Genomic DNA, 18,710 nt, shown 5'->3' with positions numbered 1-18,710 from the left:
ATCTCAGTTAAACCTTGTGATGACCACCCCTCCCTATCACAACTTTATAAGATACAGCAAGTCACACCATGTGCTCAATATTGTTACATACAAACATAAGGACAAAGCATCTGCTGGGCTGTTATCTACAGTTTTGCAACATCCAGGTCACACCATGTTACTCAGTTCTTGTCACACACGAACAGGCAAGTAGCAAGCAGTTGTTTAATCTCATAATGATGCTCCAGTGCACAAATGCAGACATCTCACACAACCAACATCAGATAATATTTAATCATATATATCTAATGGCTATAATGTAAAATACAGAATCCAACAACTTTATGGGACACTTTGTCATAAGTAACTAATCAGATAAAATGTATATCTCTCTGTCTCTCTCGCACATGCTCAAGTCTACATATAATAATAGGGTTTTAGAAAACGTTTAAGTGCACTGACAGAATTAAACATACATAGCTCTTAAATAAATTCAGGTTAAAAGCAAAGACCTGTTGGCAACTCCTCTTACCCAGTTGTGTAAAGTACTTCAGTAAAAATACTTTAAAGTACTACTTAAGTAGTTTTTTTTTAAGTATCTGTACTTTACTATTTATATTTGACAACTTTTACTTAATTCCTAAAGAAAATAATGTATTTAATATTTAATCCACACATATTTTCTAATTGATTCTAATTAATTTATTAAAATGAACCCTATTCTAATGAAGGTGGCACAGCGGGCGCTGACGCTGCCCTCGAGTGGCGAAGGGCTGCACTTCTACCAGTTTGAGGGCATCCACAGCGCCAAGGCCTTTAAACAGCTGTACAGGAGCAGGATGAACGAGCTGGAGATGGACCAGGAGACCAGGAGAGGATCATAGCCGACTCGAACCTGGCCTTCAAGTTCAACATGGAGGTAAGATATTATTGATCAGGGTGATTTTCATTAACCTCGTTCAACCATCCTGATCTCGCGAGCTTACATTCGGCTTCGCTCCACGCGGTTTATTCAGGATTTTTTTATTTTACCTTTATTTAACTAGGCAAGTCAGTTAAGAACAAATTCTTATTTTCAATGACAGCCTAGGAACAGTGGGTTAACTGCCTGTTCAGGGGCAGAACAACAGATTTGTACCTTGTCAACTCGGGGATTTGAACTTGCAACCTTTCGGTTAGTCCAACGCTCTAACCACTAGGCTACCCTGCCGCCGATTTCATGATGCTAGTAGTGATCTACCTCATATAGGACTGACATATGATAAGTATCCAAACAGCTGTCTTGTGGTTAGCGTAACAGCTGTTTTGAGCTTGAAGAACACTGATATGAAGCCATAACACTTGATAAGTGTGATATAAATGATGTAAAAGGGTTTGGGAACATGGTTTGGCCTTTTAAACATCATACTCATTAAATGTTTGTAGTATTTTGTCGTAAGATGCTGATTTAATGCTGTTGGATACTTACCTGTTCACAGAGCTGGAGGAGGCAGGGAAGAGCATCAAGGAGGTGGTGTTGGACGCAGGGGTCCCAGGACATGGTCATGGGGACATGGACGGAGACATTAACAAGTGCCCTTACTACGCTGCCAAAATGGGTAAGCTGCCTGCCTGAACTTCTCACACTTTAACATCTCCTTTTTCTGTGTTTGGCATCAATTAGACATGTCATGTGACAACACATTTGGTACTAACAGTAGTAACAGAATGAGGTCACAATGCAATCTTTCACTCAGGATAGTTTCTAGAAATTAGAACATGAATGACTGAATTATTATCCTTCTCTCTCTTCTCTTCCTCCTCTCTCTCTCTAGTGGCCAGTGGCAACACTAACTTTGCCTGTCAGTTGGCCATGATGCTGCTGAAACATCCTGTTGGTCAGATGGTTCTGGCCAGCTGGGCGGCTGCTGTCGCCGGATTGGCTGCCTGGTACCTCATGTGATCTGTCACGGACTGATTCAGCCAATCATATGTTTAAAGGGCGGAAGACTCAACCAGGAAAGGGTGGACTTCTGGAGGAGGATGGCCAAGCTTTGTCCAGACTAATGAACTTGTTCCCTCCCTCAATCCTTTTCCTTCTTTATTTCTCTCACTCCCCTGGTTGCTGTGTTGATACCAGCTGGTTGTTGTAGTAATGATGTTACTGTAACGTTGTGGGGTATGAACCCGTCTTTAATGAATCTTTTCACTGCCAACATGCAGATGATCTCCTTAGTAATGTCCTCTTCAGTACTTATCACCTGCACTATTCTGCTTATCAACACTGAATAGTTACATTGTTCAACTTTCATTTATGTGTATTGAAACTATACTGTATTTTAGGCATATACAGTTGAAGTGGGAAGTTTACATCCACTTAGGTTGGAGTCATTAAAACTAGTTTTTCAGCCACTCAACACATGTCTTGTTGTTTTGCCAGTCAGTTAGGACATCTTCCTTCTGCATGACACAAGTACTTTTTCCAGCAATTGTTTACAGACAGATTATTTCACTTATAATAATTAGTTTCCATGCCAGAATAATAATCCAAAGGAATCATGTTAACCTGTTGTTCCAATGTCTATCAATGCTTAACGTTTGACCTTTTGGAAAACTGGACATTTCAGGATGTAAGAATCGTGACCTCAGCAATGAATGAATACATGAAACCCTCCCTGACCTGTCATAGAAGTCCTCTTACAAAACTGAGTTAATCTAAAACCAACCTATTTTGATACATCCTGTATCTGCAATTATGACTGTCATGACCTGACCCTTTAGTCTCCCTGAGAGCAGTCTAGTCAATGATAGTGGTGTGTGGTATACCGGATGATTCCGCACTGGCCCCCACCTCCACACCCGCTTCTCTAAATGGCTGAGGTTGAGATATAAAAGACTGTTGTGGAGTAAGGACTGGCCCCCACCTCCACACCCGCTTCTCTAAATGGCTGAGGTTGAGATATAAAAGACTGTTGTGTAGTAAGGACGATGGCATACAGTCTTGTGGTTCCACCTGCATCACATTTTCACACTTCCACAGTGAGTGTTTCCTTTACATTTTAAACTACTGCGCAGTCAACCAGCATCATTTGATATGGATATTCTATTTTTAAGAGTATACTGTATGTGTGATAACCTATAAAATATTGGTATTTTTTATTGGTATTTATGTGCAGAGTTTCAAGAAAAGATGAAAATCAACCTTTTTTTGCATTCTTCTTTCTTGCTCCAGCTACAGTGGCAGCTGAGAAGCATGGCCTCCAGTATTCTAAGCCGCCATCTTGCTTCCTCTCTGAGACCCAGCCGTGGGTTGTCTGCTTCAGGTAAGAGGAGAGAAACTTCTATATGGCTTACCATGGTAGATCTATCAAAATAGATGAATGCTACAACCATGTCTCTGTCACTAACAAATACAGTCGTGGGTGGTAAAGTCTACAATTTACTCGAAAGGCAAGGCACTCTGGGAAATATTTCAATAAGGCTTTACACAAAGCAGTGTGTTAATTTAACACTGTTCCTGTGTGTATATGGGTCCACAGACTCCACACTTTCAGTGCTGATTAAACACTGTGTTTAAAAAAATAATAATTACACTGGAGAATTTGCTGTTTAGTAATAGGTAATGCTGGCTTCTCATATGCTATTTATTGAAAGATAGTACATATTCAACATTACGGTAATAACTAATAAATTGAACACAATGACAATTGGAAGAAAGGAGATTGTGGAATGTCTTGTGAGTTTCTGAATGCATCGCTACATTATGTTAATATCGCTACATTTGTTACAACGCAGGACATTTTAAACTTGTGTATTTGAGGTTTTCAAAAGGCTTCTGAAGTTTGTCATTTCCACTTTGAAAATGTCGGACTTGATTTTCGCTTACGAAAAATGTATCAAACCCTACAAAAATGTCCATGAATTATCCTGTTACTGCAGGATTAATTTCCTGCAGTGGCAGACTGGCTCAAATGAAGATCCTACACGTGTACTTTCTGTCAGTCAAACAAGCATCATGTCTTTGAGCCATTCAACTTCCCAGAACAAGACACAACTGGAAAACACAGTTGATCATTAATTCCCACCTCTGTGCACTCCTCTTAATCCCACTCATTACAGATTAATATCTATCTTCCTCGTGAGGTATTTGTGATTTGCCGTACTGTGACTTCCCACTGATTGGATGTGTTTTTGGCGTTGGCACAAAACTTCAGAACTCAAATAACCCATAGAATCTCGTTCCCATTCTCCATAGGACCCCCGCATCAACAAACAACCGCTAAAAGAGTTGAGGAAGTTGAGTTTGATGGTCCTTGTATGAAGACGGAGGTTCCAGGTCCCAGATCTAAGGTGACTTAATGGATCAACGCTCGACCATATCACACCTCGGACCAAAGTTTATCACACTTTTGCAACGGCAAGAAAAATGACACTATTAAAGACAGTTTTATGGGATTGTGTTTCATTCTCGTATTCTCGTAAATCTGTCCCTCACTGCAAAGTGCCAACTGTCTAACAGTATTGTTGTCTGTCAGTTAGGGTAGCAGGGATGGTAAGGGGAACAACATATTTTTTAACAATTTAAAACGGTCTATGAATGTTTGTGAAATATCTTGTGACTATTAACATTGGCCAGGCCAAAGCTCTCAGGGATCAATCAATTACACATCATTCAAAGCACTTTAAATTCAGGGCATGGCTGTTTTCTTAAGTACTGGTAGTATCCAATCATCTCGACTGTTGTTCTCCACAGATCCTAGCACAACAACTGGAGAGTATTCAGGTAAGAAATACACATAACCCACTCAGATGTATATGATATAATATGAATGAAATGTCATGTCACTGCTGAAGGACAAAAAGAGAGGCGGTGAAGAGAAATGTCCACATCGAGAAAAAAGTGGCTTATTCTCCTTGACGTCCTCTGTCCACAAGTCATATCACATCGGATTTGTACGATGCGTCATGTGTAAAGGCACCAGTGAAGATAGCCTCTTCTCTGTCCCTCTTGAACATCCCTGTCCCTCTTGAACATCTCTGTCCCCCTCTACAGAGTGTTGTCCAGGTGAACATCTCTGTCCCTCTTGAACATCTCTGTCCCCCTCTACAGAGTGTTGTCCAGGTGAACATCTCTGTCCCCCTCTACAGAGTGTTGTCCAGGTGAACATCTCTGTCCCCCTCTACAGAGTGTTGTCCAGGTGAACATCTCTGTCCCCCTCTACAGAGTGTTGTCCAGGTGAACTTCTTCTGTGACTATGAGGAGAGTAAAGGTAACTACCTGGTGGACGTGGATGGGAACCGCATGCTGGATGTCTACACCCAGATCGCATCCATACCCATAGGTGGGTATTCTATAGGACCCAGAGTTGTTCCTGGTCAGGTCACATAGTCAGGAAAAACTCTTGGCCACAAGGATGAGTCAAAGCACTGAAAGACCCAAAGACTTCAAATGTAAATTTTTCTCTCTGTGATTTCCAGGATACAATCACCCGGCACTCACAAAAGTCATGACGGATCCGAAAAATATGGTAAGCAGCAAAGTTGATCTTGAGAATTGAAAGACATTCGATTTGCCATTGATAATGTGTTACTATTTTCTACAATCTGTGTCAGGGAACGTTTGTCAACCGACCAGCTCTTGGGATGATGCCACCAGAGCAATTCTCTGAGAAGCTTGTCAACAGCCTGATGGCAGTAAGTTTGATTTCAAATACACCTCGGAATATAACATCACAGCCTGTTTAACACTATTACTAACCATGCATACATTTCAAGACATATTGTGACACAGAGGACCACATTGGAAATAAGTGTTCAATGATACTGTATTGTGTTATCCCCTGGACTTTGTACTTTATTAACGGATTCAAACCTAAGAATAAATGGAATGAAATCAAATAACTCAAGGTCTTACATGACTGGTGCACTTCCTCCATTTTTCCACTAGGTGGCACCCAAGGGCTTCAGCCGGGTCCAGACCATGGCCTGTGGATCCTGCTCCAATGAGAACGCCTACAAAGCCATCTTCATCTGGTACAGAGTAAGGGCAGGACCATGGATAGTAACGCAATTATAAAGTCTATATTAAATATGGCCTATATATATAGCAGGCTTTTACTCTAAGTGTTTCTTAGAACAAGATGAGAGGAACTCCGGAACCAACTCCAGAGGAAGTAAGAACTAGTGTCATCAACCAGGTAGGTAACGTCACACTCCCTCACAACTCTCCTGTTTGTCATTTTGTTATAAAGGGCCAGCAGTTTCTCAGTCTGGTGTTCTCTCGTTCTTTTTCCAGGTTCCTGGCTGCCCTGACCTGACTCTTCTGTCCTTCATGGGCGGATTTCACGGAAGAACTCTGGGTAAGACTTTAATATGTACTTACATAGTAGTTACTTAGGCTGATACAATCTGACCAGGGTACTGAGTGGGTACACACGGTACTTACATAGTAGTTACTTAGGCTGATACAATCTGACCAGGGTACTGAGTGGGTACACACGGTACTTACATAGTAGTTACTTAGGCTGATACAATCTGACCAGGGTACTGAGTCGGTACACACGGTACTTACATAGTAATTACTTAGGCTGATACAATCTGACCAGGGTACTGAGTGGGTACACAACGTACTTCCAACTGGGATGTAGGTAATTGCAATGACAATACATAGGTTTTAGAACCACCTAATATCAAGTCTGAACTCAAGGCTCTTCTATTCTCCCAGGCTGTCTGGCCACCACTCACACCAAGGCCATACAGAAGCTAGACGTGCCGTCTTTTGACTGGCCCATCGCCCCCTTCCCCCAGCTGAGGTACCCCCTGGACCAGTTCAGAGGGAGAACGCACGGGAGGAGGCACGCTGCCTGGAGGAGGTGAGTCTCTCTCTATATATACAAAATCTCTTCTTCCTAATCTGACCATCCAACTGACTCTCATCCCTTATTCCTCTCATCAATCCATTCCCATCCATCTGAACTATCCTTTCTTTCATTCTCCCCCCTGACCTTCATTCTTGCCTCTATTCCTCTCATCCCTTGTTCAATCCCTCCCATCTCAGGCAGAGGACCTGATAGTGAAGTGGAATCAGAAGGGTCGGCACGTAGCGGGGGTGGTGATCGAGCCAATCCAGGCAGAGGGAGGGGATAACCACGCCTCCTTCGACTTCTACAGGAAGCTCAGGGGAATCACCAAGAAGGTAGAGAAAGGATCCTTACTGGTTAGACAGAGTACAGAGCATCTGGAGGGATATGAATCATGCTGACAATCTAACTGATTTGATACTCTTGATTGTTAGTGAAAATGATCAAATTAGTAGATATTGAATATAATTCCTTTAATTGAGACTTGGTATAAGCCACACCTACCAAGGTGTGTTTTATCAAATACTTATTTAAATACATTAATTGGTAAATAATATGAAGCTATCAAGGTACACTCATCTAGAAATCAGTACTTTACTGTGCAAGTACACTGTAAACAGTATTGTGATTACACAGGTCTTTAGTCATTTCAACCTACTGACCTTTGTGTGTCCGTCAGCATGGCTGTGCCTTCCTAGTGGATGAGGTGCAGACAGGGGGTGGGTCTACGGGGAAATTCTGGGCCCACGAGCACTGGGGATTGGACGACCCTGCTGACATCGTCTCCTTCAGCAAGAAGATGCTGACAGGAGGATACTACCAGAAAGATAGCTTTCAGCCTGACAAGGTAGTGTGTGTGTGTGTGGGGTGTATGTGTGGTACTTTTATATCAACCTTTTAACCTTATTTTATTTTCGTTGTCTTCTCCTCTCCTCTTATTCGCTCATCCTCTCCTCACTTCATCTCCTATCTCCTGTCTTCTCTCTGCTCTTCTTTCTCTTCTCCCATCTCCTCTTCTCTCTGCTTCTTCTCTCCTCTCCTCTTATTTTCTTCTCCAGCCGTTCAGGATCTTCAACACGTGGCTTGGAGACCACACTAAGAACCTGTTGCTGACTGAGGTCATAAAGGTCATCAAGACAGAGAACCTGCTGGACCAGGCCAAGAGGTCAGGCAAGGTCATGCTGGAGGGACTCTACGACCTACAGGTGAGTTAGGGTCAAAGGTTAGGAGTCACTGTTAAGGGAGTGAAGAATGATCACTGTTTGATATTTACTGTGGTTGTGTTATGAGTAGAGTGGTCGTTTGTAGTGTGTGTGTGTATGAGACAGCATGCATCACCCCGCTCCTCTCTCTTCAAGGATAAGTACCCCCACTTGCTCAGTAAAGCGAGGGGCATCGGGACGTTCTGTGCCATCGATGTTAAGGATGAAGACACACGGAACCTCCTCCTCCTCAAGGCCAGGAATAAGGGTAAGACTCTTAGCATGTAGGATGTGATGAATCCTCAAGGTCAGGAATAAGGGTAAGACTCTTAGCATGTAGGATGTGATGAATCCTCTAGGTCAGGAATAAGGGTAAGACTCTTAGCATGTAGGATGTGATGAATCCTCTAGGCCAGAAATAAGGGTAAGACTCTTAGCATGTAGGATATGATGAATCTTCTAGGCCAGGAATAAGGGTAAGACTCTTAGCATGTAGGATGTGATGAATCCTCAAGGTCAGGAATAAGGGTAAGACTCTTAGCATGTAGGATGTGATGAATCCTCTAGGCCAGAAATAAGGGTAAGACTCTTAGCATGTAGGATATGATGAATCCTCTAGGCCAGGAATAAGGGTAAGACTCTTAGCATGTAGGATGTGATGAATACTCTAGGCCAGGAATAAGGGTAAGACTCTTAGCATGTAGGATGTGATGAATAAACTAAAAGAATAAGACTATCAATTTAGCAAGATTATCAAATGATTCAAGAACATGCAGGACATTATCCAGCATAATATTTACTAGCTTAGTATCAATAAGGTACATCCATATCACTTACATTCAGTGGTACTATCAAGTGAATCGTTGATTCATTAGTAAAGAATGAATACTATTTATGATGTTGTTTTCTTGTTCCAGGTGTGGTTCTAGGGGGCTGTGGAACCCAATCTATCCGGTTCCGACCAGCTCTGGTGTTCACGGAACACCATGCTCATCTCTTCCTGGATATCTTTAATGCCGCAATCGCTGAGCTCAAGTAGAGTCTACACAGGAATCCAATGTGGCCCTGCTCAAACAGACCCATACACTGTCAATCTGCAGTGAAGAGGTTGACACTCCTCCAATCAATCAAATGTTTTTACAAAGCCCTTTTTTACATCAGCAGATGTCACAAAGTGCTTTTACAGAAATCCAGCCAACAACTCAAAACAGCAAGCAATGCAGATGTAGAAGCACGGTGGCTAGGAAAAGCTCCCTAGAAAGGCCAGAACCTAGGAGGAAACCTAGAGGGGAACCAGGCTCTGAGGGGTGGCCAGTCCTCTTCTGGCTGTGCTGGGTGGAGATGAAGGGTATATGGCCATTAAGGCCAGATGGTTCATCAAGATCTTCATAGACGACCATCAGGGTATACACTCCTGTATTTTACTGTACATTATTTCACTCCAACTCTTTAAGAAAATGATTTCCATAAATGACTGTGGGATGATTGATTGCAATGGACTTTCTGAAGGTCAAATAACTGTAGACATTTTCTGTATAGTGTTTTGTGTACTGTACCTTAAAATAAACCTGTCAAATATTTTTTGCTTAAATGATCAGGGTGTATTTATTGAAGGCTGTGAGTCTGAGCAGGTGTCCAACAAAATGTCACTGTTTCTTTTGGTCACACACAGTCAAGATATGGGACAGAACAGACTGCAGTATATGTAGGTAGGCATCTCTTTAGCTGCTGAATATACAACATTTTAAATGCTCACAACATAAAATACCCTTTTCACACCACTGTGTCAACCCAGACCTATCTGCAGGCTCAGATCTTTTCAGCACAGTTCCAGGAACTATAGTGGATGCTTGGCTGGGCTCTGTTCGGCTCGGTACAGCCTGGTTTGGCTCTGAAAAGCCCTATAAAAACATCAAATCAAAGTCCCAAACACTTTCTCCAAGGCCTGCCTATCCACCACACGTCCCAGTCTAGTGGAGAAGTACAGCGTCTCAGAGCTACTATATCTCTTCAACCTCAATATAGTCTCCCCTATGGAGTCCCCGGTGTCCCCCAGAGTCATAACGTCCGTCACGGGCAGATACACGTCCTTCCTGCGTCCCCAGAACGTCAGGTGAGACACTTTCAGCGTCGTCTGGGACTCATCCAGGTACATCATCCCGACGACGCGCCTCAGGTAGTGACTAGCCGAGAAGAGCATGACGGCGGCGAACGCCGCTATCCCCGTGCTGTAGCTAACCAGTAGGTACGAAGCATCTCCTTGGAAATACATGTAGTATACGGGCGGGAGTAAGAGCATGGTGATTCCGGTTTGGATCAGTTTGAGTCTGGAGACCGCTCTCAGGAGTTTGATGTGAGGTAAGGAGTAGATGAGGTTGTATTTTTGGGTGGATAAGTCAGAGTATTTGGTGAGAGCAGTGACGTGGGGGGATGGGGGTACTAGGTAGCTGTGTTGGATACTAGGCGTCCATCTTGGGTCCAGTCGGGTGACTACATGGGGTTGTGGGCCACAGATTAGCGACCTTGAGCTGCCTCTCAACACACAGTATCTTCTACAGTGGGCCAGCACATGGTAGGACAGCCGAGGGAAGAGTGTTGTAGACCTATGCTGTGGGATAGAGACAGAGAGAGCGTAGGGTAGAGGGCAACAGATGGAGACATGAGAAACACAAAAATACTTTGTTTTTGTTTAAAACTACAAGCTATTTAGAGAGCAAGAAGCCATACAACAGAGAACCGATTATTTTGCTGCGTCCTCATTCATCCAATTTATTCTAACGGTATTCTTTTTTACTCTATTCTATATTAGTGGCTATACAACTGACAGTCTAATATTGAGTCAAGCGACAATAAGAAATAACTAATTTACCAACCATGTTAGCTGGCTTCTATCTTGCAAAATATATGAGAAAACATCTCAGGAAGGTATCCTTCACGCTGTTAGCCAGATGGCTAGGTCAGACCTTGCACTTTGGCACAGGAAGTAATTTACGCAATGTTCCAAGAGCAATTCCGCCCTCTTGTGGGCAGAGCGACATATGGTCAAAATAAAGTATTTGTGCAATAACTTTTATCTCTAATATTAATAAATGTGAACAATAATAATTTTTGAAAAGCATAATATTTATTGCGCAAGTCTTTTACATTTTATTTTAAACTTTAGGTTCCACAAACCTATTAAAACGGAAAGTGGGAGGTCAAATATGACAGTTATGAGGCAACAATGTCGCTGTTTGAACATGTGAATAGGATGTTGTGAAACTACGCTAACGATTTCAAATGTTGCCACTGAATTATTTTGTGTCTTGCTTCTGCATAGACTGAAGAAGGAATGTCAAGACTATCTTCGGTGGAGTCCCGAGTGCCGATCTACCAAAGAAGTGTCACAGTTTGCAGCCAACTTGAACAATATTGAGACATCTTTCCAAGCTTCGTTGGCCTATTAAGAAATTGTAACTTTATGACAGTGTTAATGCACTGTTGTCTGTCCAACAGCATAGCAGAAGTGTGTTGAACAGGCTACACCGCAGAATTGTGAGTCAGTGACCGTATGGACTCGGCGCAAAAATGCTGCAACTCGGAGACGAAATCGCCCTATTCTCTGTGGTGTTCGCGTTCGTTCTCCTCGGAACACGGAGCCCGATATGGTCCACCGCCCTCACCGCCTGCCTCTATGCCTTTCTGATCATGTTCCGTTTTCCCCAAGTCCCGACCAGCCAGGCGAGACAGGTGCTTCGGCCAGCTAAGAACGCTGCTTCGGGTGGGGTGTCCTTAGTCGCTCACCGGGGTGGAGGGCATGATGCGCCGGAGAATACAATGGCTGCCATCCGGGAGGTGAGTCAGGAAGTCGAGGAGAGAAGTATTTGTTCAACAAGGATTCGTGGTTCTTGAAAGCCATAACATTATCTCTCGCTCTCTCTTCCATTACATAGCCTCCAGATGATTATGGCAAACCTTCCTGGACTTATCTCCCTCTCTCTCTGCATCTCTAGGCCCATAAGAACGGGGCGACCGGCGTAGAGCTGGACTTGGAGTTCACATCAGATGGAGTCCCTATTCTGATGCACGATGAGACTGTAGACCGAACCACCAACGGGTCGGGACCCCTCACACAGCTAAGCTTCTCTGGGCTGGGTAGACTGGACGCTGCCGCTAAGCACCGACTCCGGTGAGTGGGAAGAGAGAGATGGTGTGATACTGTAGGACAGCTGCAGTCCTGGAGGTCGCAGTGTGTGCATGTTTTTGTTCCCAACACTAAAACACATATTCAAATGAATAACTGATCATGGTTTAAATTGTGTTCTGTGCTTATTCGTTAGCTGGGACAGGACCAATGATGGCACGGTATATGTTATGTGGCTCCTACAGTGACAAGTTCCAGGGAGAGAAGGTCCCCACTCTGCAGGAGGCTGTGGAGGAATGCATCAAACTGCAGCTCACCATCTACTTTGATGTCAAAGGTCACCCAGATGAGGTACAGCCAATCAGAAGCCTCAGATAAAGATTTTTGTGACTATACACAGTTTCACACTACTGAGTACTTCTTTGTCTTCTTCTTAAGCCTAAGCTTGATAATTCTCTTGTTTGCTGTTTAACAGTACACGTTTAGAACAGTCATGGACCAGCTAGGCCTGTTGAAAGCCTGTGGTTTTAGTAAGTGGTCCACTTCAGTTCAAGAAACTGAGAATTGAGAGCAGTCATCTAACTCGGCGGTTCCCAAACTTTTCCACTCCGGCCGGCCCCTCTTCCATCATTGGGGGAACATCTTTTTCTGTTTTAAAGCCAATTTCCCACAATTCTACACATTGTGTGTTCATGTCATATCTGAGTGACTCATACAATAAGATAATTCTTACAAGTTACAACTATCTCTCTAAGGTCTGCAATGACTAACATGACAAGAGGAACTGATGATGCATTACCCAATTTTCGAAATTACACCTTGTGCATTCTACTATTACAACATTCAAGAATAAGTTTAAGGTCCAACTGAGATCCTTTTTTTGGAGGGGGGGGCACCCCCTCTGCCGACCCCTTTGCACGCCCCACAGTTTGGGAACCACTGATCTAACTGACCCCTCAACAGTTGCTGGCTCACCAGTGGGTCTGAGAGGTACACATACACAAATATACACAGACTCTACAAACAAACAGAAAGTGTATTAATGACCTTTTCATGTTCTGTTCTTCTCTCCTCCTCTCCCAGGCAGCGGCAGCCCTAAAGGAGATGTATCAGAAACACCCTGTGCTTTACAACACCAGCATCGTCTGTTCCTTTGAGCCCAAAGTCATCTACAGGGTAACTGGGCTGTTGGGTTGACAAGAGGATAGTAGTGGGCTGTCTGTCTATATGGGTGCTGGGTTAGATGTGTCTATCTCTCTGTATGAGAGGACTAACTATTGATTTAAGTGTCCATGAAATGGCAGCCATTTTAATTTCAGCTTCACTATGGGAAGAAAATTAGATTACAGATAGACATTTGAAAGATTTGACCTGATAAACTCGTAGTAAAATCCCTTCTCTGTTTCTCTCCAACCCCTGATCCCAGATGCGTCAGGCTGATCCGGAAGTGGTGACGGCGCTGACCCACCGGCCATGGAGCCTTAGTCGGTTGGGTGACGGCACGCCGCGCTTCTCGTCGCTATGGAAACACCACTGTATGCAGGTGCTAGACGTGATACTGGACTGGGCCCACCACCACCTGCTCTGGAACCTCTGTGGCGTCTCTGCCTTCCTGGTGCAGAAGAACTTCATATCACTGTGAGTCACCGCTGTCTATTTAGAGTCCCAAAGGGCTCCCTATTCCCTATATCGTGCACTACATTTCAAGATTTAATGTCACGTGCAGAGGGACAGTGAAAACTGTTATCCCAACAATGCAGTTATCAATATCAATGTAGTACTATAAATGAAGGTAGAACAAAAACACACAATAAATGGAAGTAAGAAGATCACGAGAACGAACGTAAGTGAGCTACAGTTGAAGTCGGAAGTTTACATACATCTTAGCCAAATACATTTATAAAGTCAGTTTTTCACAATTCCAGACATTTAATCCTAGTAAAAAATTCCCTGTCTTAGGTCAGTTAGGATCACCACTTTATTTTAAGAATGTGAAATGTCAGAATAATAGTAGTGATTTATTTCAGATTTTAATTCATCACAATCCCAGTGGGTCAGAAGTTTACATACAGTTAATTAGTATTTGGTAGCATTGTCTTTAAATTGTTTAACTTGGGTCAAACATTTTGGGTAGCCTTCCACTAGCTTCCCACAATAAGTTGGGTGAATTTTGGCCCATTCCTCCTGACAGAGCTGGTGTAACTGAGTCAGGTTTGTAGGCCTCCTTGCTCGCCCACGCTTTTTCAGTTCTGCCCACAAATTTTCTATAGGATTTAGGTAAGGGCTTTGTGATGGCCACTCCAATACCTTGACTTTTGTTGTCCTTAAGTCATTTTGCCACAACTTTGGAAGTATGCTTGGGGTCATTGTCCGTTTGGAAGACCCATTTGCGACCAAGCTTTAACTTCCTGACTGATGTCTTGAGATGTTGTTTCAATATATACCCATGATGCCATCTATTTTGTGATGTGCACCAGTCCCTCTTGCAGCAAAGCACCCCACAACATGATGATGCCACCCCCGAGCTTCACAGTTGGGATGGTGTTCTTCAGCTTGCAAGCCTCCCCCTTTTATCTCCAAACATAATGATGCTCATTATGGCCAAACAGTTCTATTTTTGTTTCATCAGACCAGAGGACATTTCTGCAAAAAGTATGATCTTTGTCCCCATGTGCAGTTGCAAACCGTAGTCTGGCTTTTTCATGTCAGTTTTAGAGCAGTGGCTTCTTCCTTGCTGAGCGGCCTTCCAGGTTATGTCGACATAGGACTAGTTTTACTGTGGATATAGATACTTTTGTACCTGTTTCCTCCAGCATCTTCACAAGGTCCTTTGCTGTTGTTCTGGGATTGATTTGCACTTTTCGCATCAAAGTTCGTTCATCTCTAGGAGACAGAACGAGTCTCCTTTCTGAGCGGTATGACGGCTGCGTGGTCCCATGGTGTTTATACTTGCATACTATTGTTTGTACAGATGAACGTGGTACCTTCAGGCGTTTGGAAATTGCTCCCAAGGATGAACCAGACTTGTGGAGGATCTACAATTATTTTCTTGGCTGATTTCTTTTGATTTTCCCATGATGTCAAGCAAAGAAGCACTGAGTTTGAAGGTAGGCCTTGAAATACATCCACAGGTACACCTCCAATTGACTCAAATTATGTCAATTAGCCTATCAGAAGCTTCTAAAGCCATGACATAATTTTCTTGAATTTTCCAAGCTGTTTAAAGGAACAGTCAACTTAGTGTATGTAAACTTCTGACCCACTGGAATTGTGATTAAGTGAAATAATCGGTCTGTAAACAATTGTTGGAAAAATTACTCATCATACACAAAGTAGATGTCCTAACCGACATGCCAAAACTATAGTTTGTTAACAAGAAATTTGTGGAGTGGTTGAAAAACTACTTTTAATGACTCCAACCTAAGTATGTAAACTTCCGACCCCAACTGTATATATGGTCAGTTCCAATACCGTATTTACAATGTGCAGGGATACTGGATCTATAGAGGTAGATATGCATAGGGGTAAGGTGACTAGAAAACAGGATAAATGATAAACAGAGTAGCAGCAGAGTATATGATGTATGTGTGTGTGAAGTCAAAATAAGTGTGTGTGTGCAAATGGAGTGTGTGTGTTGGAGTGTGAGTGCGTAGAGTGCAAAAAAATATAAACATTCAAGAGTCAACTCAGATTGTCTGTGTTGCCATTTTTTTTAGCTACTTAGCAGTGTTATGGCTTGGGGATAGAAGCTGTTCAGGTGCCTCTTGGTGTCAGACTTGATGCACCGGTACAACTTGCCGTGCGGAAGAGAGAGAGAACAGTCTATGGCTTGGATAGCTGGAGTCTTTAATGATTTTCTGGTTCTTTATTTTTTTTGTACATTATTTTTTACATTATAAAACACACAAATGACAACATCAACTACATCACACCTGCCCAGACCCACCTGCTCACACACCCATCTCCAACGCCCGCATCGCTCTCCGCCATATGGCCTCAAACTGAACCATTTTGTTTCTCTCTGTCACCTCACCTACTTTCAACATTTAGATAATAAAGCATTTAACCTTTCCATTGTGTTAATGACAGAGGATTAGTTGATTTCCAGTTTAAGTATACGTTATTTTTCAAGATAATTGACGAGCCCTTCCTTTCACACTGCCTGATATAGAGGTCCTGGATGGCAGGGAGCTCGGCCCCAGTGATGTACTGGGCTGTCCACACCAACCTCTGTAGCGCCATGCGATTGAGGGCTGTGCAGTTGCCATACCAAGCAGTGATGCAACAAGTCAAGATGGTGCAGCTGTAATAGTTTCAACCTCCTGGGGGGGTTCTGTCCATTCCCTATATGGTGCACTACTTTAGACCTCTATATGATGACATGATTCTGCTTGAAGGAGCGATGCATCTTCTGATGAAACAAAGATTTGCTGCTCTCGCCCTTATGTACTGCTGCTTTGTTGTTACTACACGCCACAACGGTTACCCACACCGTTAGCTGTTTGAAGTGTACACACCCTCTATAACCACTTATAGGGATACTTTGGGATTTTATCTAGCATGCTAGCAGATACCCATAGACTCCCAGTCATTGTGCTAATGCTAGTTAGCATTGGCTCACAAAACTACCTCTCACTTCCTTCATACTGGACACAGAGACATAACAATGGTATCCATGAGTTAATTTTGGGGTTGGAGGCGGCACCGTAATTGTGGAGGATGGGCACGTGGTAATGGCTGGAGTGGAAAGGTATCAACAACATCAAACCCGTTGTTTCCATGTGTTTGATGTCATTTCATTCGCTCAGTTCCAGCCATTATGATGTTGCCGTCCTCCCCTCAGCAGCCTCCACTGCACGGGGTCATCTGACACTGGGGAAGTAGATAAATCACTAAGTCTCCCTTTATTACACATCTCACATCACATGTATTGATTTGATTGGACATTGATTCCTTATTGACTTTCTCTTCTCTCTTCCATCCCCAGGGACTATGTCCAGTACTGGGCTCAGAGAGGGGTTGAGGTGGTGGGCTGGACAGTCAACACAGCTAAGGAGAAACAATACTACCAGGAGATACTCAACATCAACTACATCACTGACAGCCTACTGGAGAACTGTGATCCTCACTACTGAACAGACATCACACACACAGAAACCTGCAGAAAACACACACACACACTGAAGCGAGTTAAAATCCCATATTGGACACATTCGGCTTTAACCCTGTGTTACTTATCTTACTGTGTATTGTATGCCCGAGACGCATGATAGAAATATTCAGTCCAGTACAGAGCCTTCAACTTACAGGGCGACTTCATTTAGTGAACAACGTGTCTCCAGTTTCACCTATGTACTGTGATGACCAACTCAGGAGTGTACCTACTGCACAGTTACATTTCAGTCATTTAGCAGACACTTTTATCTAGGGAGATTTACACTAGTGAGCGCATACATTTTCATAATGGTCCCCCATGGGAATTGAACCCACAAACCCTGGTGTTGCAAGCCACCATGCTCTACCAACTGAGCCACACGGGACCACAGCTTGTACATATGTCATATTTTAAATCCATGACCATTCCCATTGTCAAGGATCTGTGTAAATATGAACACTTCATTCTCACACAGTGCAATAATGTGCTTTTCTGAAGGGATAGTCTAACTGGAATAAGGAAAAGTCTGTGGGCATCCAACCAGCTTCCAATGAAATACTAACCTAATAAGATGCATTAACTTGAATGAAATAATCTTATAGGAATGGAAAAATAATCAAGTATGGATAAAGTATATTTGTTCAACTTCTCTCTCTCTCTGTCCTTGTGTCTACGACATGGTGTCAACCCTCTGCCACAGGCTTTCCCCTCACCTCTTAAAACAACATAAGCAAAGTCTGAAGCCGAGGCTCCTACCAGTGTTCAATGACTATGGACATTGGTCAGCAGTCTCTAAGGTGCAAGGTTGATTACCTGGTGGTAGCCCGGCTAGTAACAGTGAGTAAAGTTCAGGGCAGGGTACTGGGCGGAGGCCGGCTAGTGGTTTCAATCTCTCGGTCACAGCTTTGACGCGCCTGTAGTGTCTCCGCCTTCTAGATGGTAGGGGGGTGAACAGACCCTGGCTCGGGTGGCTGAGGTCCTTGACGATAGGAGGCAGGATGAGGGTTAGTCCCATACATTGACCTATATAGAGTAGATGTGTCTGAGTGTAGGGGGCAGGGTGAAGCCTAGGTAGACTAGTATTACCTTGGTTAAGCCGGTCTGAGCCTCCTCTCGTCACCGGCGAGCTTCAGTTACCGAACATGTCTTGCCCGTCTTACATATGTTCTGACTCCCAGTATGTATGTTGAACATACATACTAGGCTCTTCCACAACAAAATGCATGCCTTATGCAAATATATATTTTTTAATTGAACTATGCAAGTCAGTTAAGAGCAAATTCTTATTTACAATGATGGCCTACCCCAGCCAATGCTGGGCCAACTGTGTGCCACCCTATGGGACTCTCAACCACAGCCAGATGTGATACAGACTGGAATCAAACCAGGGACTGTAGTGACGTCTCTTGCAC

General features: G+C 43.3%; 3 protein-coding genes and 1 long non-coding RNA gene across 5 annotated transcripts; 3 read left to right on the top strand and 1 right to left on the bottom strand.

The window, feature by feature from the left end:
* Positions 1–744: 744 nt before the first annotated feature.
* On the top strand, positions 745–2,423 carry LOC135526267 (uncharacterized). The gene is made up of 3 exons (XR_010453278.1): positions 745–898; positions 1,458–1,577; positions 1,794–2,423. It is a non-coding gene; the product is annotated as an uncharacterized LOC135526267 (long non-coding RNA).
* Positions 2,424–2,525: 102 nt separating this feature from the next.
* Positions 2,526–9,587, top strand: LOC135535206 (4-aminobutyrate aminotransferase, mitochondrial-like). The gene is given in 16 exon segments (XM_064961909.1): positions 2,526–3,281; positions 4,214–4,308; positions 4,712–4,741; positions 5,183–5,300; positions 5,437–5,486; positions 5,572–5,652; positions 5,906–5,998; positions 6,093–6,155; positions 6,254–6,317; positions 6,683–6,787; positions 6,790–6,830; positions 7,016–7,153; positions 7,498–7,665; positions 7,877–8,023; positions 8,177–8,288; positions 8,938–9,587. Coding segments are annotated over 16 exon segments (1,560 nt in total). The 5' UTR covers positions 2,526–3,148; the 3' UTR covers positions 9,060–9,587.
* tmem186 (transmembrane protein 186) lies at positions 9,563–11,012 on the bottom strand. Its single transcript, XM_064961891.1, has 2 exons — positions 10,894–11,012; positions 9,563–10,628 (listed from the first exon to the last, which is right to left on the bottom strand). The coding sequence occupies exons 1-2, from the start codon at positions 10,894–10,896 to the stop codon at positions 9,933–9,935; spliced, it is 699 nt and encodes a 232-aa protein (XP_064817963.1). The 5' UTR covers positions 10,897–11,012; the 3' UTR covers positions 9,563–9,932.
* Positions 11,013–11,221: 209 nt separating this feature from the next.
* Positions 11,222–17,947, top strand: gde1 (glycerophosphodiester phosphodiesterase 1). Of its 2 annotated transcripts, XR_010454829.1 has the most exons (7): positions 11,222–11,854; positions 12,013–12,188; positions 12,389–12,494; positions 13,227–13,319; positions 13,570–13,781; positions 15,115–15,250; positions 17,131–17,209. XR_010454829.1 is itself a non-coding variant. In XM_064961882.1 (6 exons), exons 1-6 carry the CDS (start codon positions 11,588–11,590, stop codon positions 17,276–17,278), a joined length of 1,002 nt encoding a protein of 333 aa, XP_064817954.1. In that variant the 5' UTR covers positions 11,223–11,587; the 3' UTR covers positions 17,279–17,947. The 2 variants fall into 2 exon arrangements, 1 of the variants encoding a protein (XP_064817954.1); XM_064961882.1 differs by lacking the exon at positions 15,115–15,250 and having other exon boundaries at positions 11,223–11,854; positions 17,131–17,947.
* Positions 17,948–18,710: the final 763 nt, after the last annotated feature.

The sequence above is a fragment of the Oncorhynchus masou genome, chromosome 5, assembly GCF_036934945.1.
Source record: "Oncorhynchus masou masou isolate Uvic2021 chromosome 5, UVic_Omas_1.1, whole genome shotgun sequence".
NCBI classification, from domain to species: Eukaryota; Metazoa; Chordata; class Actinopteri; order Salmoniformes; family Salmonidae; genus Oncorhynchus; species Oncorhynchus masou.
The sequence above is the reverse complement of the archived record's forward strand: the minus strand, read 5'-3'. Positions and strand labels throughout refer to the sequence as shown.

Excerpts from the sequence above, each read along its gene's own strand:
- gde1 (XM_064961882.1), top strand. The coding sequence starts at position 11,588 with ATGCTGCAACTCGGAGACGAAATCGCCCTATTCTCTGTGGTGTTCGCG. Across the intron at positions 13,320-13,569 it reads AGCCCAAAGTCATCTACAGG|ATGCGTCAGGCTGATCCGGA; the intron begins GTAACTGGGCTG and ends CCCTGATCCCAG. Across the intron at positions 13,782-17,130 it reads CAGAAGAACTTCATATCACT|GGACTATGTCCAGTACTGGG; the intron begins GTGAGTCACCGC and ends TTCCATCCCCAG.